The sequence below is a fragment of the Boeremia exigua genome (genome assembly GCF_020726555.1).
Source record: "Boeremia exigua strain MPI-SDFR-AT-0100 chromosome Unknown C7974scaffold_4, whole genome shotgun sequence".
In the NCBI taxonomy this organism is placed as follows: Eukaryota; Fungi; Ascomycota; class Dothideomycetes; order Pleosporales; family Didymellaceae; genus Boeremia; species Boeremia exigua.
This window is the reverse complement of record NW_025763521.1, coordinates 2370765-2392916: the sequence shown is the minus strand read 5'-3', so window position 1 is coordinate 2392916 and position 22152 is coordinate 2370765. Positions and strand designations below refer to the sequence as shown.

The window sequence follows — 22152 nt, the reverse complement described above, 5'->3', positions numbered from 1 at the left end:
CAATCTTCAGTGAATGACCTGCCCCCCTTTTTTTGGCCCTGCCCCGCCCTCCGACTGCTGTGCGACGTTCTGCAGCAACAGCAGCATAGCAGCAGCGACAGGGCTGAACAGCTTCAAGGCAAGCATGCAGGCAGTCGTAGGATCCTTCACAAGGGAACAATGACCTCCACCGCCACCCGTTGCATGGCAGCACAGCGGGAAGTTGCCATTCAGCCTAGCGCTCAATGGTCAGTACCAAAGCGGCAGCATCGGATTCCAGTGAAGGCTAAAGCTGCATTGAGTATGCCTGCCAACCCTGGCTTTTGCTCCTTTGCCGCCACGACAGCCATCCCGTCACCAAGCGTTGCTGATTCGCGCGGGCGCAAGCTATGACGCCTTAATGCTGGTCGCTCGGTGCACCGTCGGACCCTCTTACGGCTCGCTGCGTAGCCGGCCACGAGATTAAGGTCTAGCAGATTTAGCGGCTTCTGAACGGCGGGAGGCTTTGCGCTTCGAATCGGCCAAACAAACTCCAAAGGCACGGGAGGAAGAAGACCGGGGTGCTATTCACTTTTCTGACCCCACCTACCCACCCTAAAGCAGCCCCGAGAGCTGGCTAGCGTTGCTGTGGACCCCTGCGGGTGAAGCCAACCTGTTGCGCCTTTGCTTGGCTCAGAAGCCTATGATGAATGTGCATGGATTGCGAGAGACAGAATTTAACTCCCCATTGATGCCCGCTGATCAGCACTCTTCATACCTCAAAGCTTCACTCGGTTTTGCATCGTCTCTGACTACAACACGCACCACAGTCAATCAATTCCCCTTACGTCCTTACGCTACGCACATCCTTTCTTCTTTGTCGCTGGTCTGCTGCCGTCAACCTGAATGCGTTAGCGGCCGCCCGCACCTTCACCACCGCGACACGCAAGCTTACACTCTCGCGGTCCGCCCCTGTGCCCGCTGCACAACTGCCTTCTCCACAGGCACCTGAAACGCTCGAGCACCAGTCAGTCGTGTCCGCTAGGACTCAGCGTCTAATCTCGCAGCCCTCCGCTACAGCTCCCGCCTAGGACAGGTCAACTGATCGGCATACCGAGGGGTTTATCATTACTCGTCTCGGCGAACCACACTACAGCTGTCCCCAGTGTCAGTCTCCAGTTCAAAAGGCCCGCAGATCTCACCACCACCTGCCACTGATCGTCTCTATCCCCACGTTGACCGACCTTCGAACCACCTGTTTCAGCCGTTGGATTAACAAGAGTCGCGTACCATCCGTAGAGCACTCTTCTTTGTTTGTCTGCATACCCTCCACTCTTGTCTCCCACCCCAACACATCTCCGTTGTTTCCGCAATGGCTATGGCCGTAGACAACCGCCAGCAAACCCAGCTTGCTGGCATGGGTTACGATGCTTTGCGTTACCCAGCAGCACCACACTTCACCAACCCGTGGGTGTCGGCGCCTGGTGCTACACAGCAATTGTACTCGACATCCCTCACACCCAATGCTTCGGCCGGACTTGAGCAGTCTCAGCCTCGTCCTACAAGCATCGCGATTCCGTACCACGGTATTCCAGTAACCGCTGCTCCTCTCGGACAAGGTATTGCCCTCCCGGAAGGTCCATTCGCGACAGAAGACTTACTAGATGCGTCGCAAGATCTCATGTCAAGGAGCTATACAGGCGGATATGCCACATCTGCTTCTCCAAACAACCAAACGTATGCACCCACTTCGGCTCCTTACTCTCAGGTGGAATATGCCACACAAGATCGGGTTCCATACACATATCAGGATGCTGCGCGTCGCTCCTCACACCCGTCAGTCCCCTCATTAGCGCTCTATGAATACTCCATGGATACACAGCGACAACGCCAAAGTTCACTTGTTGACTTTAGCAGAATGAATGCGCCACAGCAAGCTCCTCGCAGCAGCTTCAGCGATGCGCTCGATGCCAGCCGCGGTATGGTCTCTTTGAGCCAGTCTGATATCACACCACGGAATATCTACGGCGCTCAGGGGTCCAGCCGCAGCTCGACCGACTCGTACGGTTTCCCCTCGACGCACTCAGCACACTCGTCGATCTCTTCCGCAAGCTATGGTGCCAACGGTTACTACGCCGGTGAAGGATCCGTTACCGACTACAGCTCTGCCTCCGAGTCTGTCGATCTTACCAATTCGAGGACTCTGCCCCGTCCCAGCGCGCTTTTGGGAGCATCTATGCCTCCTGCGCCGCAATCGATGATGGGCCAGTTCAGCTCCAAGGTCTCTTCCAGCTCACAGAAGAAGCACAAGTGCAAGATTTGCGATAAGCGCTTTACGCGCCCCAGCTCGCTACAGACGCACATGTACAGCCACACCGGCGAGAAGCGTATGTCCAATCAAACATCGCACATTGAATTTCACTAACAACTGATAGCATTCGCCTGCGAAGTAGAGGGCTGTGGCCGCCACTTCTCTGTTGTCTCCAACCTGAGAAGGCATCGCAAAGTACACAAGAACGACGGTGCCCAGGATCATCCATCGCCAGACGACGTATGAAGTGCCGATTATTGAACGATCGACACCTTTCCTTGGACTTCCTTTTTCATCGTTCCATGTAACTTTTTTGATACCTTTGTTTGAGATATCCACTGTCGCGTTTTCGCAGCACAGCGAGTTCCGGTTGGAATTAGACGAATCTCTCGCTATACCACGATGTTGGTTACTTCCCGACCACCTCACATTACGAGGGGCTATCATGGCGTTTTCCGGCGTTCGCATCGATTACGAGTACCATTTCCTGGGCGAGTCAACCTCCCCACCTGTATCAGTACGAACTCTCTCGATGTTTGAATTCGCAGCTTGTTCATCACATCCGACCGCCTGTGGTCCATGGGCAGATACCCAGGTCTTCATAGAGCACGACCATCGTTACATTTTTAATACCTTAGACACCCTCACTAGCAACATTGCTGACCATAGACGGTCACATGTTCGCACACTTATTCGTATAATATCCTGGGAGGGTTAACGCGGGCGCGCTCGTGTCGAACGAGCTTGCCAGCGCCCCATACCTCGCCGCTGAATACAAGACAATGACCGAATACCGTCTCTTACTTCTGCAGTGACGACAATGTCGACGCCAATGATTCAATCTCACCCACATCCGAGATTCACGATTCTGTGATTGGTCGAAGTGGCCCCACACCGGTTGCCGCTTGCGTCCTGTTACATCATCGTGCAGGACCCTGACATGCTTTGATCACGGCTGGGGCCCATCGTCACAGCTGTTCAAAGCTTGCTAACTGGGGTCATCGGACCAACCGTCATGAAGCGCCCAACACGAGTTGTGGCCGCTTGCGCAACATGGTCGTCGGATGTCTTTCTTAGTCTGTCATGTCGGTTGTAGTCTGCCTTCGCTGTCTCCCAATCGTGATGCCTGAGTAGCGGGTGGGAGTGCGTTGTGCCTGAGAATTGTTTCCAAGTGTGGAAGGATTGGCAAGGGACGCGACGACACGCATGACGCGAAACACAAGGCTGAACAGCTGAGGGCGGCCACTGGGAATGCTCGCTGCATTGGCAGTGGCCACCAGCCAGTCATGATCGAGGAGTAGATTGAACATCAACACCCCTTTCATGTCGATATCAAAGCCCTCGGGACCTTGAAACTCTACTCTACACAGCCATCAGCCACGCGGTCGTTCCACTGTTCCCCGCCTTACAAAGTTGACGATCATGTTATCAAACAGCAGTTTGGAGTTGCTGTCAGCTGTCGTCCAAGCGTTGCAGTTGGATTATGGTTGGCTACGAGTAAGCCACATGCTGCAATTTACCAGGATGCAGATTGCAGCCCGCAGGACCCTACACACAGACTCTGTGAGAGCGTAACACCGGCACGCTACGTCTCAGGTGAGATGAAGCGAGAGCTCAACATGGACTCTTCTGCCGAACAGCGCCCTGTGCACCCTTCTCGAAATGTGCCAGAAATACATCTGAGGGCCTTGCATCCTTTGGAGAAGATGCTTGTTACGTGCTGTGTTATAGTTATATGCCCTTCTGTGTGCATGGTATAGGCTGGTTTGATTGATCTTCTATCTGTAACTGCTTGGCTACCATCATTGTGCACCTTGTACCCAGGTACTCACCATTATCTAATCGACGATATGGCGGAGTCTCGGGACGCGCTTCAATCTAGCCGATGCGCTGCTAAGGCACGAACCTCCGCGCGCGTTTTCCGGTGTGCCAAGTGGACTACGCGCTCTTCTGCACCAGTGGAAGTAAGCAACCAGAAGGAGTAATCTCCACTCCGACGAAGAAGCGAGCGTATGATTTACCAACGGTGAAGGTCGCAGAGGGACCCACTTCGAATCGAGAAAGCTGCGACGCCGTCCCGCACCCCGCGATGCAAGTGCATCTTGCAGTTTATCCACCGGGCACGCGCGCAATCTTTTCTGCTCATGCCTCCGAACCTTCCTAATCTGTTCACAAGTCCCTCTCGCTCTCCACTTTGGATCCATAGGACGCGCAATGCAAACTGCCTTGCAATTGCCTCGTCGTATCTTTTGATTGCCAGGGCGTGTGGCATCACGATACCATCGTAGGTTCGGCGTGCTGTGGTCGCCACTTAGGCCCTTCACTCTCTTCCGTATGAAATCTTATTCCTCTTCACTGATGCGCTGTCCGCATCATCGTCGTCTCCGGCCTTCTTCTTTTTGCTTCCTCCCCTCGCGCCGTTCGCTGTAGGCTGACTTGACTCGCGGGTGGGAAACGATGAAATTGGCGTAGCTGCATGTGATGGAGTTGTTCCTGCAGAAGCTGGTGTCGATGCCTCCTACACGTGCATGGTCAGCATGAGTGCCGTAATGCCGACTGCAAATCAGCCTGTTGTATTCGCCAACATACTCTCAGGAAACTAGACGAGCTTCGACTGAAGATTCGGTCTACGTCGCTGACCTGTGCTTTGCGCCGTGTCGCTGTGCCCGCTCCACTTGTGGTCGTGGTAGTCGCCGCGCCTTTAATATAGTTGTCGAAGCCTTTTATGATGTTTCCCGCGCTTGTTTCCTCCAAATATTGCGTCTCGACTCGGAGGATGTTGTCTTCAAGCTGCTGCTACGCACAAAGTAAGCGCAACGCGTCGAAGCGCGTCGTCTTTTGTACGCACCAGGTTATTATCCAGAACGCGTTTCTTTTGGAGTGATTCGCGCAGGTCGCGTCGTAGTCGTTCGTAGTAGGGCATGCCGCGCGAGGCAGCATCAGAGGCCGCATTAGCGCCCCCGGGAGGCGCGTTTTCGGCCATGGTCTATGATATGAGTGCGGTTGTATATTTCGAAGCGTCGAGGCAGTATCTTGGTCGTTGCGGTCGTTGGCGTCGTTGTTGCTATTGTTTTCAGACACTCGATATCGTCCAGTGAACCCCAGCTCGCGCTAGCGGCAACGCCAAGGCCGAGCTCTTTGCAGACAACAACTTCTCGCTTTGAAAGCCTTGTCTCTCCCAACCACCAACTCATACTCCGCCAACCTGTAGCTGTCGTCGCGCCACAGCCCCCCATTCGCGACCCTGCTCCCAAGACGAGAGATCACCAAACGCATACCGAGCTCGAGCGATCGACACGAACAATATCGCGTGCGCCTCTGCGAAACCTTTAGCTCGAAAGTCAATCCCAGGATCCGCATTTGCGTGACCCGCCAGAACGAAGATGGCCATGGATGCTAAGGAAATTGAGCTGCGGGGAAAGGCGATTGGCAAGGCTATTCAAGAGAATGAACCCAGTGCTTCCGTCATCAAATTGCTGAACGACCTCAAAACTGGCGTTCACGCGACCGAGGACATCCTACGCTCTACCCGAATTGGTGTGACCATCAACCGCCTGCGTACACACAAGGACCCAGCTGTCCAAAAGCTTGCGACAGAGTTGGTCTCAAAGTGGAGGGATGAGGTCAAGAAGCAACCTAAGAAGGGCACTTCGCCTGCGCCTGCGCCTGCGCCTGCGCCTAGTCAGAGCAAGCAAAAACACAGCGTAGATCCCGCAAAGCGGAACCATAAGACAGACAAGGTCAACTATGAGGTTACTGGAGATGATGCGCGAGACATGTCGGTCCGCCTTATGTACGACGGTCTGGCGCATATGAGCACCGAACGTAAGTCTAAATGCTCAAATCCACCGGAGTTTGTACTGACATAGATACAGTGCCCGATGTCATCCTTCCGATCGCAAAGCAAATTGAAGCCGCTGCCTACGCCAACGCCGGCAGCGTCAACGACGAGTACAAGGGGAAGATGCGCTCCCTCTTCCAGAACCTGAAAGCCAAGTCCAACCCCACTCTGCGGCAGCAAGTCCTCCTCGGCCAGATCAAACCGAAGAAATTTGTGATCATGACACACGACGAGATGAAGTCCGAAGAGCGCCGCCTAGAAGACAAGAAGATAGACGAAGTGAACTTGAGAGAGGCCATGGTTGCACAGGTCGAGAAGAGTATTTCCACGGAATTCCAGTGCGGAAAGTGCAAACAGAGGAAGGTTTCTTACAGTCAGGCGCAGACAAGGAGTGCCGACGAACCTATGACGACATTCTGCGAGTGCATGAATTGCGGTAACAGGTGGAAGTTCTCTTAGGATTGGTCCTTGTGGCACCAGTGCGATTGAATGCAGGGTTGAAGATCCGAAAAATTTTGCAGCGGGGCGTTTCACGGGCATGGAGAGGCGCGTTCATCTTCATTCGATTACTTTCTAATGGGTACAATCAGGCGGTTGTGCTCAGTGCGGAGACACCAGTCAGCCTCCGTACATACATCCTTGGAGCGAGTCACATCATGCAGTGTGGCTCAAGAATATACACACCATCACAGGCGGCGATGGTCAACATATACTACTCGTCATACCACATGTGCCGCTTCATCTCCACCATCTTCATGTGGTCCCAGGTTCTCCTCTTTCACCGCGTTGAATCCAACCCAAGGGATGGGACTCCGCAGTGCGAGACTGCTGCAAACCACGCTGATGCTGCTCAGCGCCATAGCTAAGGAAGCCCACACTGGATCTAGCCTGATATGTTTCCCACCGCTGTGCGAGCCATGACTGTCTGTCCCTCCACCAGTCGTGATTGGATACAAGACTCCAGCAGCTATTGGCATCGCTACTAAGTTGTAGATAGTGGCCCACCCAAAGTTGAAGTACACTCTCCGAAACACCACACGTGACAAGTCTAGCAGGGTGATGATCGTATCGAGCTGGCTGTTGATGAGGATGAACGAGGACGACGAAAGCGCAATGTCTGAACCACTACCGATGGCAATGCTTAGATCTGCCGTGGTGAGCGCAGGGGCATCGTTGATACCGTCTCCGACCATGGCGATAGTGGCACGTTTGCTCTGCCTCTTCTTGCGCAATATCGATGGCAGTTGAAACAATGTCGATTTTCGTGACCTCATCAGTGTCTGCTGAAGGTACTCGATCTGTTTCGCCTTTTGATCGGGAAGCACACCAGCAATTATGTTGGTGGCGGCGATTCCGACTTGAGCGCCAACAGCATTTGCTGTCGTAGGATTATCGCCCGATAGCATCCAAACAACTATTCCTCTCTTCTTGAGAGCGCTCACAACGCCAATTGCCTCTGGTCGAAGGGGATCAGAGATGGCGAAAAGGCCAGCAAGTTGCCAACGGTTGTTTGTGTAGGCTGAACACAAGGCAAGTACTGCTATAGACTCCCCACGTGCTTTCCAATGCTCTAGTGTGGTTGCCGTGTCCACATCAATAGAGACGTTGTGGTCGTTCATGAGGTCTTCGTTGCCAATGACAGCATTCATGTTGGCTCCGTTAACGTCGAAGAGTCCTTTCAACCCCTTTCCAGGAATCTCGTCGACGGAGACCAGAACTGATGTACTGAGTACCTGCTCACTGCAGAATTTTGACAATGCTTGAGCAATCGGATGACTGCTGTTCTCTTCCAGAGCTTTGACAACGGCGAAAGTAAGCGATGGATTTTGCCCGGCTCGGACAAGCCGATGGTCGGTTACTGCAGGACTACCGCCCTGTGTCAGTGTCCCAGTCTTATCGAATACGATGCAATCAAGTGAGCTCGCTTCTTGAAAGGCTTCCCCACCACCTCGTACAAGTATGCCATGTTTGGCTGCCAATCCACCACCAACAAACAGTGCAGTTGGTGCCGCAAGCCCGATTCCGCAAGGGCATGCGACCACGAAGACAGCGATGGCAAATCTCAATGACCATAATGCCCAGCCTCCAGCCTCTTCATCCCTCCAGCTCTTCGGTATCACGCCTGTTGAGCCCAGTATAAGCCAAATGATCCAGGTACACGTGGCAACAAGGACTACGAATGGGACGAAGTGAGCGGTGATTGTATCAGCTGCCCTCTCAACGGGCGCCCGACGAGTTTGTCCTTCTCTGACAGCGTCGATAATCTGGTCAAGCATTGACGTGCCCGTGATTGTGGTGACTGTCATCTTGACCGGTGCCCCTTTGTTCACAGTACCTGAAAATATCTGGTCGCCAACACCCTTCTTGATAAGACGAGACTCTCCAGTAAGACTCGACTCGTCAAAGCTGGCAGTGCCTTCCAGAATAATTCCATCGAAAGGAGGCGAGGTGCCATGGTGAATACGAACCACATCGCCAATTTCGAGCACATCAGTCGGGACCTTTGTGTCGCCGCTGATAGAGTTGACCAAGACCGCTTCATTTGGACGTAGTGCGCCCAGTGATGCGACAGTATCTCCGGTCTTAGCTTTACTGAGGGCCTCCAGGAATCGTCCGATGAGTAGGAACATCGTCAAGAATACCACTGCATCAAAATAGGAGTTTTCCATCGACCCGGACGATTTCTTGCTGGCAGCTAACGCCAGCTCAGCCACTGACGCAAGGAAAGCTATCGTCGTCCCGAGTGACATGAGCATATTCATGCTACCAAAGCGCGTGAGTCTTTGGCGCATAGATGTCCGACTACCTGGACGCCACAGTACTTTCAACTCTTTGCAAGCTCGGATATGGAATGATTTAGCTGAGTAGAAATAGACCGGAAGAGAAAGAATGAACAATGCCCAGCTCAGTCGGGAAGCGTTCCCACACCAAGGTTGCATCAGATACTGCCGGACACGGTTATTCTTTGGGACTAAACTCATGAGGACGATACCCAGTATGAAGGCTGGTATGGCGACAGCAATGCAAACGCCCAGATGGCGCAGTGTCCGCCTTCGCTCCGCCGTATGCATGGCCTTGACGCGTTCCTCGATAGTAACTGGATGGTAGACTGATGTTTGGAAGGCTGGATTGATGCCTGTAATCGTCGCGAAGATCTCTCTGATGGTAAAGCCACCTCTAGGGTCTGGCAGATACTCAATATCGAGTATCGGTGATGCCAATGACAACTGTGAAGTTTTGACACGGATCCTTCCCGCAAACGTGCTTTCGAGGCTCTGTATGATATTGCTTGGGCAATGATCACAGAACATCCCAATGATATTGACCGACACAGTGCGCATGCGAGGGGCTTCAGCGATGGCGTCTATTGCAATGACGCTGCCAAGCGTCGCTGAGTAGCCAGCATCTTCGATGATCTCTTTGATTTTTGGGAGATGTTCTTTGCCTCTGAATGCGATGATGGCGCTGTTGTCAACCAGATTGATATTCACCTGGTCGACCCAAGTGTATGGTCCCAATGCATCTCTGACATGACTAACGCAAGAGCCACAAGTCATGCCGCCGATCGCATAGGTGGCTCGCCATCGTTTATTGCATTCTTCCTCTGGAGAATCAGTCGCAAGTGTCGCCAATGTGATATCTTCCAACTTCTGCACACTGGCCTCGAATCCGCAATCTTTGATCGTGGTAGTGATGCCTTGAACAACATCCACTCCCTCAAACACTACTACGCCACTGTTCGTGAGAAGATTGATATTGGCCGTATGCACATAAGGCAGCTGGTCCAAAGCATGAGCGATGCTCCTTGCACATGAACTGCAGGTCATTCCTGAGAGAGCCAAGGTCACTCTGTGTACCGCAAGAGGAGTGGGTGTTTCGGCGCTGTGGAGAGACTGTCGAGCGGAACCTTGGGATTGTACGGGGAGCGTATCCTTAGAACTGGAGGTCGAAAATGGCTCTGCACTAGGTGTTCCCTTGCAGTCCTCGAATCCCAAGTGGATACCTCCCTGTTCGACCTTACACTGCTCACACCGTTCCATATGTATCGTCTTCTTGTTCTTGTCTTCTGCGTCTCTGAGCGGCCCAGAAGAAGTCCACCCAGATATTGCATGCTCCAGCCTTGAAGACCAACTCCGGTTTTGATCGGTTGGCATAGCGCGGTGAGGCGATTCATAGACTGGCTTATTGTCCTGGAAGACACTGTGCACCTCGAATCCAGCAGCTTCGAGTGAGCCGGCAATTATTTTGACTGGGAGAGAAGCACTGTGGTAGATGACGACGGTGTGGGCGACGATCGAGATTTGAACATCCTCAGGCGCAGGTATCAGGGCACCTAAGCAATCGCGTATAGTCTCCACACATGATGGACAGTGTAGGTTAGCAATGAAACAGGTTGTGGTGGCGTTTGTGGGGAGCAGATCGTGAGTCCTGGAAGTGGGATCCCTTGGTGGCATCATGTTGAGTAAAGTCGTTGTCGCCTTGTAGTTTCCTGTCTTGTAACTGCGCTAGGAACTGGGTAGGTACCTTCGTGCGACTAAATACTGGAAACAGTACGGTCGAGTCTTGCAAACAAGAAGTACAACGAAACGACGAGGATGAGCTCACAAGCAATCAATTATAGCGTTGCCGATTTGCCATTCTCAGATTGCCACAATTCGAGTCATCACTCGCACATATCGCGCACCCTGCAGTTTCGTTGGTCATTCCGCACAATGCGCGCAAGTGACACCCTGTCCAATAGCGTTACTTGAAACGCAGCTAGGTATCCACAAATGGGTCTGACTGTATATGTTGCTGAACAAACGTGTTACAAATTCTTCACACCCGATCCTAGCGGAGGGAAAGTGGTAAGTTGATCAATCGATAGAAAACTACAGAACATCTTGCTAAGGAAGCGAGATAGCCTAGTAGTAGCCGAATCCATCTTAGCTTCTATTATCGTGATGAAGACGGTGCCTCCTTGTCGTGCTCAACGTCTTTGCCTACGTGTTCCTGCGACGAGGCGTATGCCAAAGGAGCCTCCCCACCCTCAGCCTTGACCAAGTCACCGACTGGCGCGCCAGAAATTTCGCCTTTGGTCTCCATCGCGAATGTTGGTTCTGTTCCTTCGCCGCGACGTTCGTACGGAATGAAAGCGTCGTAGTACCTGGGAACGGTGAAACCGACGATGATGACCACCATTGTCAGATTTGCCAGAATGAAGCCTGTGATGTACATAGGATCATAACGTAAGGTGTGGAACTCCGGATACGCAAAGCTGAAAATCATGGCGAGTACCGGTCCGGAGATATAACGTAGTAGGAATGGAAGAAAAGCAGGAATCTTCCAGTTCTTGCCTTGTCCGACAATGACATTAAGGTCGCGGCGAAGTTGATTGCCCTACAATGGTCAGTGTAAGCCCTTGAGTTTCGTGATAGACTCACGGAATAGAAAGCCAAGAACCAAAATCTCCGCAGGAAGACATTCTTGTTCCAAAAAGACGGTGCTGCAACGCCAGGTGTCTGTGAAATGATCACAGAAATCACAGTAAACACAACGTAGAAGCCAATGCCTGCTCCAGCACCTACACCAGGATTGTTGATGCCATGCGCGAGGACTATACCGAAAAATTGAGCACCAAAGAAGCCGAAGTTGTACAAGCTGAATGACACAATACCAGTCTGATCCACAATGTCGTGCCAGCGATACACTGTAGTGGCACTCGTGACCTCAGTCCAGACCACGAAAATAAGGGCAATATTGTTGATCCATCTGTCAACTCCATCAAGAAGGTAGTAACCAAACTCGGTGCAATATGGCAAGCACATAAGAAAAGAGAGGACTGTGAGTACGGTAACGACAACTGAGCGGGAAGCCTTGACCATTCCAGAATCGCAGATCAAGGTTACCACGACATCCAGCATGACGAATGCCGAGGAGAAACCCAAAACGATCAGGGTGAAGAACAGGAGAACAGCCCAGAAATTTGCACCTGGCATCTGCAGCACAGCTTCCGGCAGTGTCAAGAAGCCAACGACGAACGCACCAAGCCGGACGTCAGGCTGGGGCCATAGCTCGAGGTAGCCAACAACCCCGAAGATGGCGAACGCGGCGAAATTTTCGAACAGAACATTGCTGCTGCAAATGAGAATCGCGTCCATAACAGCGTTGGCATGCTTCTGGTTGTAACTCGCGTAGCTTGTAAAGTACCCGAAACCAATACCGGTGGAGAAGAATACTTGTCCAACAGCAGTTTGCCATACAATGCCAGATCCGAGCTGCTCGCCTCTGAAGTTGGTCCACAGGAGTTTGACACCCTCGCTAGCATTCGGAAGCGATAATGCGCGTCCAACGAAGATGATAGTGGTCACAATGGGCAGGCCCATTGTAAAGTAGACGACTCTGCCAGTCATTCCGACCCCACGGAATATGGAGACCCAAATCAGGAACCAGACAAAGATGCTCCAGCCGACAGTTTCACCGATCAAAGATACGTTGGAATAACCGACATATGCTGCCACACTCTTGCCGTCTTCGGTCAGACCCCCTTCGGTGATATTGCCGACACGAAGCACGTCGTTCCAGTAAAACTGTTCGATCCGGTTTTCCCATGGCAAGGGGCTTGTGAAGCTATGGCGAAAGTAACTCATGATCCACGCGAGATTGACGGTGAAGTACTGAACGACTATGAAGGACACAATGACTGGTCCCATTCCAACCCCCTTTAACCGTCTGTTCATGTTGTTGAATGCGATGACGGTGCCTCCTCGGTAAGCTTGGCCTATGGAGACTTCCAGGATCAGGGCAGGGATGGCGATGAGGAATACGGCCAGCAGGTACGGAATGAACCATTGCAGTCCATAGTTGTTGTAAACCACGGAGGGATATCGAAGGAGATTTCCTTGTCCAGCACAGCCGCCCATGGCAGCAAGAAGGAAGGCTGCACGCGAGGGCCATTGATCACGTCCGTCATCCGACTTTGGTGGGGGCGGTGCAAGATATGCACCAATCTTACGTAGGTAATCCATCCTCCTGGAAGGTAAACGACTTGGGACGACAGGAGAGGGTATGGGAGAGACCGAGCGGAGACAACGTAGGCGAAGCTTGCACTTGTATGCCGTTTGTTGGAAGGCAACGCCAAGGACAATGCTGGATGCAAAGATCCTGAATACGTTCATCTCACGTCCCATGGTGACGGCGTTCACGCCAGTGACGGCCCTCCTTGTCTGGACTAGGCAAAGCGTAGACGCAATGCGACCCTCATATTCTGACTTGGCGTGAGCGTTGCCCCACCTGGGCGTCTGCGAACATTCACAGTACATATAAATCTTCTGGGCATGGATAGAATCTCAGAGATGATTTGGTAACGGATAACGAAGGTCTCGAACCATCTGCAGTAGGCTTGGAACCCTCTTGAACGTGGTTGCACTGCCTCCATTGCAGTGATTGTTGTCTCGAAAGCCGACCAGCAACTGCATCGGTACCACACAAACTTCGAAAACGGCCTCCATCTTGATGCCAAGTTTCCGCTGCACGATGTGGATACTACACACGGGCGGAGGTTCGGCGCACGTCAGGTGTGGCGTGTCTGATGCGTTTCCGGCGAATTATCAACCATCTCACTTGCCGATTGCCGACTTGACAAGCCTGGGCATAGCTTGGCCTCCGCCGTCCTGGTCTCAACCTTGCATAGTGCTTGTCAGCCACGAGAAGTGAAGGCGCCGTTATTTTTTCATTTCGTGCTTACAAGGTCTCATTGCGTGCTCACGCAAACTTCGCTGGCAAATGCACCCCTAGGTTTGGAAAGGATTGCGGAAAGGATCGCTACAGTAGACGCCTACTCCCCGAAGAAGGGAATTGCGACGTACGTGCCACGGCAGTCCCGAGGGTTTGCAGCAAGATCGGCTCTGCAGCGTGAGAGTGGGGTGGTAAAGTCTTGTTTGCCTTTGGATTGTTGCTTATAGTCTTTAAGCGGGGTTCTCTTCTCTTGAGTATCCACTGCCATGCTGGGTATCATGGAATACCGGGGAGTGACTGGTGTGTGGACGCCATGTTCCCAAGCCTGTCCAGCTGAAAGTTGTGAACTTTCATTATCGATATCCCTACGCAGGAAAGTAGCCCAGCAAAGCCGAGAGCATCTCGTCCTGGAATAAATCAAACTACCAAGGTACTTCCTACAGGTCTGGGTTTCGACAGAGCGGTGTCCCAAGGGCTTGATCAGTGCATCGAAACGGACGGAAGCCATATATCGTTTCCGAACCTGTGCAGGACCTGTGCTGTTGCCGGGAAATGCATCTCATGCAGGACATTTCGAATGTAATCAATCTTCGACGAAAGCGAAGTTCTTATCAGCTTGCACTGTCCTCAGTTTCAATTTCCCACTGTAGGTGCCTCACCAATGCTTTCTCTGCTTCGAGTTCTGCTTCAAGTGTGTTGATCCGATAGCTAAGTTCGGTAACTTTGGCATCTCTTGCTTTGATCGTAGATCGTGCAACGTCGCGTCCTCGTTTGAGACCTTCTGTGGCTTTCATATGTTTGGTCAGCAGAAACATAAGATCGTTTTCTGCCGGCACATCGAGCTTGATTCTGGCATTTTGTAAGAGAGTAGACACTTCATGGGCAAGGTCTTCTGATCCCATATATTTGGAGCGACTAGGTCTAGGCATCTCGTATGGCGAAGAAGAAGGCGTAGCAATTCGATGTGGCGTGCCAGCGGTTTGAGAGGATGGCGGTACACATTCGCGAGAATTCGATGACGAGGGGCCAGCTCGAGGAGAAGTAGCCGTTTGTGGCATCTGAATTCCATTGGAATGGTCTACATTCCAAGGTAGAGTGCGTCTCGTCGAAGGTGTCACCAAAGTACTTGTTCTGGCTGCTTTCCTGGGCGTATCGACTGTAGTCAAGAGATCGTCTTCGAATGCCTCATCGCTGGCCTTGAAGCCAAACTCATCATCCAAATCGATGCTGTGAGCTCGCTCTCGTTTCCGGGCACCTTCCCTGCTCTCAGACCCAATCGTGTACGGTGGTGGAGGAGATGCTGGACGCTTGGAGGGAATCTTCGTGTGTGAAGACTCGGTACGGGAATTGTTTGCAAGAGCAGCTGCCTCCCGGGGATGAGCGTCACTGTCCCATAGAAAGAACTTGCACCGAGATTTGTCGTCTGGCTGCTTCTGACATGTCGAACTACGGTGGATCAGTCCCTATGGGATCATTGAGGCATACGCAGCATCTTGACGCTTACACCATCTGCCCTGATTTGGACCCTGCTTCTTCACTTCGAAATGATTCGCTGGCTGCTGAGGAGTACAGTCGCCTTGAGATCATTAGTTAAGTGTTGCATGCAGTGCTGTGCATTGCACTCACAGTGCCAGACGCCGTCCACAAACAGCCCTCTTAGTGGAGCGCCAGCTCCTATGCGGCGGGGTGTGGAGCCGGACATGCTCGCGAAAAGGCTACCAAGCTAGATATTCAACCACGATAATGTTATTTCGTGGGACATGTGTCGTTGTTCAGCCGCAGGAGGTGACCGTGCGTCCAGCATGGAGAGGTGGGGTCGGGCGACCATCCAGGGCCTTCTGGGTCAGGGTCCACTGGGCAAGAGCGACGACGATTACGGGCCGTCGCGCGTGCCCTCGTCGTGCCTGATGATCGTTCCCACCCCCAATTATCTTCCGTGGGCTCTTCATGCATGTCTTTCCAAAGGGACCCTCGGGTCTGTCCTGCGGATAAGCTGAGCCCTGGGTTGCAGTCTCGGCAGGGGTCTCACAAGCCCCAAGGGAGCTGACTTCCCCTCGCACATTCAAAGCTGCGCTCCATCACGACCTGCTCGGAAATGTAGCTGGCTGAGGCTGCAACTTGTCAAATCTACGGGCAATCTCTCTACCTCCATTGTGGAGCTTCCAGACGCCAGGATGCTTGTCCGAACTCTCAGGATCCCTCCAGCCTTCGTATTTCTTCTCGTGTTCCTTGCGTTTCTCGGATGGCAGCTTAGCCAAGGCCCGTCCCATGAAGAGGGACCCGTAAGCACGGCGCCGGTCCCTGCTGAAGCTCCCGTCGAGCAGAAGAAGCCGCCTCGTGTGGCGCTTATGACTTTTGTGACCGAAGAGCGCTCATACCATCATCTCTCGCTCAAGAGCAAAGACCGTAAGTTGAAGCTCATAGCACAGTCACCAAGCTCACACAACGGCTCCAGATTACGCCCGTCGCCATGGCTACGACTTCATTGTTGACTACGAATCGCACACCGACCGCGCCGTTATCTTCTGGAAGTACAACATGGCTGAGCGTCTCATCAAGACTGGCAAATACGATTGGATATGGTGGCTTGATTTCGACACTCTGATCACCAACACGGATATCAAGCTCACCGATATCATCGAAGAGGAACTCAAGAACGTCACAAACCCCGACGCCATTGACTACCTTACTACCCACGATTGCAATGGCTATAACTCCGGCTCCTTCCTCGTCCGTGGACATGAGAGATCGCTGAAGCTGATCCACGACTCTTTCGCAATCCACGACGAAGCTAAGGGAAGGGACAAGCAAATGAGCGAACAAGACGCGACCGTGCAGCTGCTTAAAGACGACCAAGCTATGGCTGAGACTGTGCACCGGGTGCCTCAGTGGAAGCTGAATGCTTTCCCACAAGAAATTGCATGTTTTGACGATTCGCATCAAGTATGGGTGCATGGCACGTTTGTTATACACTTTGCTGGAGCATGGGCACATGTGAAGGGCGATGACCCTACAGGCCAGCTTATGCAGAAGTACGAACGCGACATCATATGGGGCGATTGGAAGGAATTCTACGACCAGTAAATACCCAGACATTCTAGAGTGATGGTGTTGAACGCATCAATGTGACGTTTTCGAAAGAGCTTCAAAACAGGCTAGCATCCAGCTTTCATGATAGTACTTTGTGGCTAGTTCTCAATCCTGCTAGATTACGGAAAGAAAGCCAGAACAATGCAGGTGGCATATTGGAGTCCTCCCAGCCAGATTTATACCGAGGTCTCACGTCCATCTATCGGTGAATACGAGCAATGACAGCATAGGGTCCACGCGGAGTCGGCAACTTGATGGTCCCGTACACTTGACTCCACATGCGGCTTCGAGGCCTCCCATGTTGCCACAAAAGCTGTGTCTAAGCAGGCAGACCCCCGACTTCTGTTATGCACTTGATCTAAACTTACCCGTGGTTTATAATTCGATAGGCATTTGGACGACTACAGGAAGCTTTACTCACCGGATTGTATAAACTGGATCTAACGACCACGAAAGTCTCCAGGCTCCACCAACTTTGGGATCGGTGTCTGGATTTTGGGGCGACATGTGAAGAGAACTTGCCTGACGCGAGTCACCATGTGTGTCGATCTCCGCCTTCATCTGTCCAAGCATGCTGCAACCCTTGTGCTCGTGTTGGCGACCCAATGCGGTTGTTGGGATAGTCAGACAACACGCACCATGTTATACAAAGGGTTTAACCTCCCTTTTCATGGAGTTTCTTCTCTACTTTATGTAGCCAGGGGGTCTTAGCTAATCCAAGATGTATTTGCTGTAAAAGAGAAAGTCTATTACTTTCCTGCAGGCAGCTATGAACACCAGCCCACTTTATCGGCAAAATGAAAACCCCAGCTGCACAATATCTCCGATCGTTTCATGGAGATTACTGGGGCTTTGTGAGATCTCAGCAGCCTCTGTGGTAGGACAGCATTCCTTCTGTTGCAGTCAGGTCGTCGCGTCAGCACCCCCACGGCGCTCCCGCACGAATCAAACAAGCTTGCGGCTCAAATGCAGGGGTATTGAGTGGGATCGGCAAGAACACTTTCCGCGATAACGGGTGCACCGTTATACACCCCCCGGGAGGTCCTCAGCGCTTTGTATGCGTGAAGGCCCTGAGACCAGTAAGGTTGGTTGGGTGCTGTGACGATTGTTGTTGTGCGCAAAGCACGCGTGTACGGAGCTTATCGACAATTAGCGTTTCCAATCTTTAAGTCTTCGGCGGTGACGTATGTCGCATGTGGAAATCTCGGCGAGTTCAACGGTATTTTGTGCAACGTTGATTCGTGACAGACAAGCACTCTTACTGGGCGTTCACTGGCCACAAGCATAGGCTTTCGTACCAAACTTGTCCCAACAGCCTCGAGTAAGTTGGGATCCACATGGATGCGCGCCATCGACGTCGGTCGATCTCATAGCTGCAGCTGCCGTGACTTGTTCGCTCTTGACCCAGTTTTCCTCGCAATCCAGTTGGCGACAAGGGCCCAAAGGGGCAGCCGTCGTCTTGTCGAAATGAACAGGTCGATCGGATCCCTCATATATCTCACAGTCTCGTCTGGGCCGCACATCACTTCTCCACCAAGTCCACCGATATTGTCTGGAATTCCCACATCCTTTCATAATACTCAACATTCACTTACATTCACTTACCATCACTTTTTACTATCACTCGCTACTAGACGGCCTAAGGAACTTCTGGTGTACGGCAAAATTTCACAAACGCTACGTCACTTCAATTGCTAGCTTCATCTACGACATCTCGTATAGATACGACCAGCCATCGGTAATTGACTGCTCGCCGGACGCTTCAGGTCGCTGGACCTTCGAAAATCAGCAAACATGACAACACCCGTAAACGAGCGGCCCGAGCCAACGTACAATATGGATAGTACCACACATGGCCCTGCGACGCACCAGCGCTCATCTGACGACGACGGCACATATGTCGGCGAGGATCTGAGCCACCAACAGTCCAACACATCAGCGCCAGCGAATCCACCGAGATTGGCGACCGGCACCCGGCCGCGATCGGGAACTCATTTGACCGTAGAAACCCAATACGACTACCCGCAGCAGATGCAGTCACCGTCTCAGACACGCGAGCAGGCGAGCAGACTTGATGATGATCTTGCGGTACTCCAGATCGAGCGGGGCATTATCGATGCCGAAGCGCTCGAAAGAGGTCAATCCGTAAGTCGTTCTATGCAGAGGGTCAGATCCCGACGCGACGAGCCTATAGACGACTTCGATGCGGCGACGAACCCTCTACACGAGCAGGCGGCCCGCTACAAGCCCCCAGAGAACCCGACTACAAAGTTTTCGATATTCTTCAAGAAGGTGCACAATTCGAGTTGGATTGTTAGGTACTTCACATACATCACACCTCTGGTTCTCATTATCCTCATCCCGCTTTTGATCGGCGCTCTGGCTTTCCCAGATGTGAGTGTTGGCGGTGTTGAGCTTGTGTGGTTCTCAATATGGCTGATGATTATTTGGTTGACACTTTGGGCTGGCAGGGTAAGCTATCTACATTCGCTTCGTTAATATGTCTGACATGTGGCAGCTTCTTGCAAAATTGCTTCCATGGCCCATTGGTCTCGTCTCTAGCTTGTTCACCAACAACAGCAAGAAGTGGAGAGATATGGGCAAACAGCTCGAGTTGCCAGCAACATTGTTCTTCTGGTGGTTAGCCATCGAAGTATCCTTCCTTCCGACAATGACACATCACAACATCGACCCAGCAAAGAACGGACAGACGCAGCCATGGCAAAAAACGATGAACAAGGTGCTTGTTTCATTCTTCGTTGGCTTCGTCCTAAACTTCGTCGAGAAGATCATTATCCAGCTCATCGCCATCAGTTTCCATCTTCGAACCTACCAAGACCGCATCGAACTGAATAAGTTTCAAATCGGCAGTCTGGTTAAGCTTTATACGTACTCGAAACAAAAGATTGCTATGGAGGACTCTGAATTCGAGCACAATGATCAAGGACCATCCGGCGCACGTACTCCAGGTCAATTGATGGGTGAGGCTCAAAAGAATATCAAGGAGGGCTTCAGCAAGTTTGGAGACATTGCAGGAAAGGTTGCTGGTGATTTTACTGGCCGTCAGGTCACATCGAGCAACCACCCTAGTCAAGTTGTCATTCAACTCCTCAGCACCAACAGCGGTGGACAAGTTCTTGCCCGTCGTTTGTACCGGACCTTCGCACGACCCGACACCGAGACAGTACACTCTGACGACCTCAAGAACGCCTTCGAGAGCGACGAGGAAGCAGATGCTGCTTTCTCTATGTTTGACAAAGACATGAACGGCGACATTTCCATGGAAGAACTGGAGGCGGTGTGTGTCGAAATCGGCCGTGAACGCAAGTCCATCACCGCATCGCTGAAGGATCTTGATAGTGTCGTCGGAAAGCTTGACGATGTTTTCATGTTCATCGTGCTTATCATCACAATCATCGTCTTCATTTCGTTGATCTCAACATCAGCATCTGGTGTGCTCACATCCGCTGGCTCAACTCTTTTGGCTCTGTCATGGCTGTTCTCTGCCACCGCGCAAGAGTAAGTGGACAGAAAGACTCTCGGATGATCTATCGTAGTGCTGACACATAGCTAGGTTTCTTCAATCGTGCATCTTTGTCTTCATCAAACATCCGTACGATGTTGGCGATCGTGTGCAGATTTACGGTAACAGCGGTGACCTCGGACTCGGTGATGACTACTTCGTCAAAGAGATAGCACTCTTCTACACCGAGTTCAAGAAGATGCAAGGCCACGTCGTTCAAGCACCAAACAGTTACCTGAACACGCTGTTCATTCTTAACCACCGCCGATCTGGAGCTCTCGCCGAAGCTGTACCTATCATTATCAAGTTTGGAACCACGCTCGAACAGATTGAGAATCTCCGCGCTATGCTACTCGAATTCGTTACGTCAGAGAAGCGGGAGTATCAGACTAACATTTTGACTGAACTGAGAGCAGTCAAAGAGGTTCACTGGCTCGAAATGAACGTCGTGTTCTTCTACAAGTCAAATTGGCAGAACGAGTTGTTACGTCTACAGCGCCGTAACAAGTTTATCTGCGCGCTTACAATGTCTATCCAGGAGTGTGGCATCGAAGGACCTCGCATGCGCTACCCTGGACAGAAGGAGTCGTTCCCCGTATACCTACAGAATCTCCAGAACAACCCTACGCCTGGTATGGGGCAGAATGGCCACCCCGACAATCCGAGTGGACACATCAACAACCAAAGTCAAGACGCGCCTTTCGTGCCAGCAGTAGATGGCTCCAACGATGCCAATCACGCTGCGGGGCCTGGTCGCCGTGGCTCCATCTTACGCCAACCCGGGCAGTCCCGTGGAGAATCAATAGCCGCAATGGGCAAACGTGTGGACTTTTCGCTGGGCATGAAGGGAATGATTGACGACCCCAGCGGTGATGTTCTAGACGACCGTGACGTTGCGGCCCGTCAACGCGCTACCGTTGTGAGAGTGACCTCGCCATCACGCTCACAGGATCGAGCGCGCTCGTCTCAAGACACGGCCCACTCCACAGGCATCCAGCGTGTCGGTACGAATAGCAGCCTGGGAGCGCGAGAGCGCAACCACAGGAATAGGTTTTTCAGCCGTAGCCGTGGTGGCGACGAAGAGACCGGGATGGCCAACATACCTGAGGGCGACTACGACAGCACACCGGGTGGTACGGAGAAGCTCGATCCGCGTACTGGACTGGTCAGCCCCAGGGCTGTAAGGTCGAGTGACGAACCTCGAGCGACAACATCATCTGGTGCTCTGAACCAGGTCAATTCCATCACCTCAGAGAGAAGCTTTGCTGCTCCAGCACGGTCACGGACCGATAACATCGAGATGAGACGATTCCACTAGTCTGTTTGTGATTTGACTTATTGTTTGCTTTCTTAATATAGACTGCTGGGACTGAGGGCTCAAGCTATAGCGTGGTAGATTTGCAGTCGATACAACATAGCAGACCAAGGGCAGTGCGCCATGGTCATGCACTTCAGCTTTCTGAAGTTCGCATCGCAGAGCGTGCATAGGGACGATCATAGATACACGGATTGATTGGAACGTTCTCAGAATATCGCATTCATCTGTGACAGGTAGTCTTGATCATCTAGGAGGTATTGAAAGAGTGACGCTAAGTTACTTAATACTGAGTTGCCAACTTTTTAAATGGTGCGAGCTCCATTGACTACCTAGGTATGTCGAAGAATGGTAGCGACTGCGGGAGAGGAGACCCTGACGGCCCAGCTGGCGCAATT

At 52.2% G+C, this 22152-nt stretch overlaps 9 protein-coding genes across 9 annotated transcripts; 5 read left to right on the top strand and 4 right to left on the bottom strand.

The window, feature by feature from the left end:
* Positions 1-1330: 1330 nt before the first annotated feature.
* C7974DRAFT_432955 (C2H2 conidiation transcription factor-like protein FlbC) lies at positions 1331-2515 on the top strand (the record flags this gene model as incomplete). The annotated part of the gene is made up of 2 exons (XM_046144883.1): positions 1331-2345; positions 2394-2515. 2 exons carry the CDS (start codon positions 1331-1333, stop codon positions 2513-2515), a joined length of 1137 nt encoding a protein of 378 aa, XP_045999512.1.
* A 2074-nt stretch (positions 2516-4589) lies between these two features.
* On the bottom strand, positions 4590-5252 carry C7974DRAFT_374853 (histone acetyltransferase subunit NuA4-domain-containing protein; the record flags this gene model as incomplete). The annotated part of the gene is made up of 3 exons (XM_046140171.1): positions 4590-4787; positions 4859-5065; positions 5118-5252. 3 exons carry the CDS (start codon positions 5250-5252, stop codon positions 4590-4592), a joined length of 540 nt encoding a protein of 179 aa, XP_045999511.1.
* A 106-nt stretch (positions 5253-5358) lies between these two features.
* Positions 5359-6699, top strand: C7974DRAFT_158187 (transcription elongation factor S-II). Its single transcript, XM_046135902.1, has 2 exons — positions 5359-6094; positions 6145-6699. Exons 1-2 carry the CDS (start codon positions 5653-5655, stop codon positions 6567-6569), a joined length of 867 nt encoding a protein of 288 aa, XP_045999510.1. The 5' UTR covers positions 5359-5652; the 3' UTR covers positions 6570-6699.
* A 130-nt stretch (positions 6700-6829) lies between these two features.
* On the bottom strand, positions 6830-10226 carry C7974DRAFT_356559 (E1-E2 ATPase-domain-containing protein; the record flags this gene model as incomplete). The annotated part of the gene is made up of 1 exon (XM_046139598.1): positions 6830-10226. Exon 1 carries the CDS (start codon positions 10148-10150, stop codon positions 6830-6832), a length of 3321 nt encoding a protein of 1106 aa, XP_045999509.1. The 5' UTR covers positions 10151-10226.
* Positions 10227-11045: 819 nt separating this feature from the next.
* On the bottom strand, positions 11046-13117 carry C7974DRAFT_306435 (uncharacterized protein; the record flags this gene model as incomplete). Its single annotated transcript, XM_046138082.1, has 2 exons — positions 11046-11489; positions 11534-13117. 2 exons carry the CDS (start codon positions 13115-13117, stop codon positions 11046-11048), a joined length of 2028 nt encoding a protein of 675 aa, XP_045999508.1.
* Positions 13118-13508: 391 nt separating this feature from the next.
* C7974DRAFT_158119 (uncharacterized protein) lies at positions 13509-14222 on the top strand. Its single transcript, XM_046135901.1, has 2 exons — positions 13509-13778; positions 13837-14222. Exons 1-2 carry the CDS (start codon positions 13605-13607, stop codon positions 14005-14007), a joined length of 345 nt encoding a protein of 114 aa, XP_045999507.1. The 5' UTR covers positions 13509-13604; the 3' UTR covers positions 14008-14222.
* Positions 14223-14437: 215 nt separating this feature from the next.
* Positions 14438-15528, bottom strand: C7974DRAFT_411721 (uncharacterized protein; the record flags this gene model as incomplete). The annotated part of the gene is made up of 3 exons (XM_046143586.1): positions 14438-15272; positions 15312-15402; positions 15453-15528. The coding sequence occupies 3 exons, from the start codon at positions 15526-15528 to the stop codon at positions 14438-14440; spliced, it is 1002 nt and encodes a 333-aa protein (XP_045999506.1).
* A 472-nt stretch (positions 15529-16000) lies between these two features.
* Positions 16001-16910, top strand: C7974DRAFT_307641 (galactosyl transferase GMA12/MNN10 family-domain-containing protein; the record flags this gene model as incomplete). The annotated part of the gene is made up of 2 exons (XM_046138136.1): positions 16001-16232; positions 16282-16910. The coding sequence occupies 2 exons, from the start codon at positions 16001-16003 to the stop codon at positions 16908-16910; spliced, it is 861 nt and encodes a 286-aa protein (XP_045999505.1).
* A 1697-nt stretch (positions 16911-18607) lies between these two features.
* C7974DRAFT_157959 (Mechanosensitive ion channel-domain-containing protein) lies at positions 18608-21930 on the top strand. Its single transcript, XM_046135900.1, has 3 exons — positions 18608-19388; positions 19435-20435; positions 20491-21930. Exons 1-3 carry the CDS (start codon positions 18711-18713, stop codon positions 21755-21757), a joined length of 2946 nt encoding a protein of 981 aa, XP_045999504.1. The 5' UTR covers positions 18608-18710; the 3' UTR covers positions 21758-21930.
* The last annotated feature ends 222 nt before the right edge of the window (positions 21931-22152 follow it).

Excerpts from the sequence above, each read along its gene's own strand:
- C7974DRAFT_158119 (XM_046135901.1), top strand. The coding sequence starts at position 13,605 with ATGCCAAGTTTCCGCTGCACGATGTGGATACTACACACGGGCGGAGGT. Across the intron at positions 13,779-13,836 it reads CGTCCTGGTCTCAACCTTGC|AAGGTCTCATTGCGTGCTCA; the intron begins ATAGTGCTTGTC and ends TTTCGTGCTTAC.
- C7974DRAFT_157959 (XM_046135900.1), top strand. The coding sequence starts at position 18,711 with ATGACAACACCCGTAAACGAGCGGCCCGAGCCAACGTACAATATGGAT. Across the intron at positions 19,389-19,434 it reads TGACACTTTGGGCTGGCAGG|CTTCTTGCAAAATTGCTTCC; the intron begins GTAAGCTATCTA and ends GACATGTGGCAG. Across the intron at positions 20,436-20,490 it reads TTCTCTGCCACCGCGCAAGA|GTTTCTTCAATCGTGCATCT; the intron begins GTAAGTGGACAG and ends ACACATAGCTAG.
- C7974DRAFT_158187 (XM_046135902.1), top strand. The coding sequence starts at position 5,653 with ATGGCCATGGATGCTAAGGAAATTGAGCTGCGGGGAAAGGCGATTGGC. Across the intron at positions 6,095-6,144 it reads GGCGCATATGAGCACCGAAC|TGCCCGATGTCATCCTTCCG; the intron begins GTAAGTCTAAAT and ends ACATAGATACAG.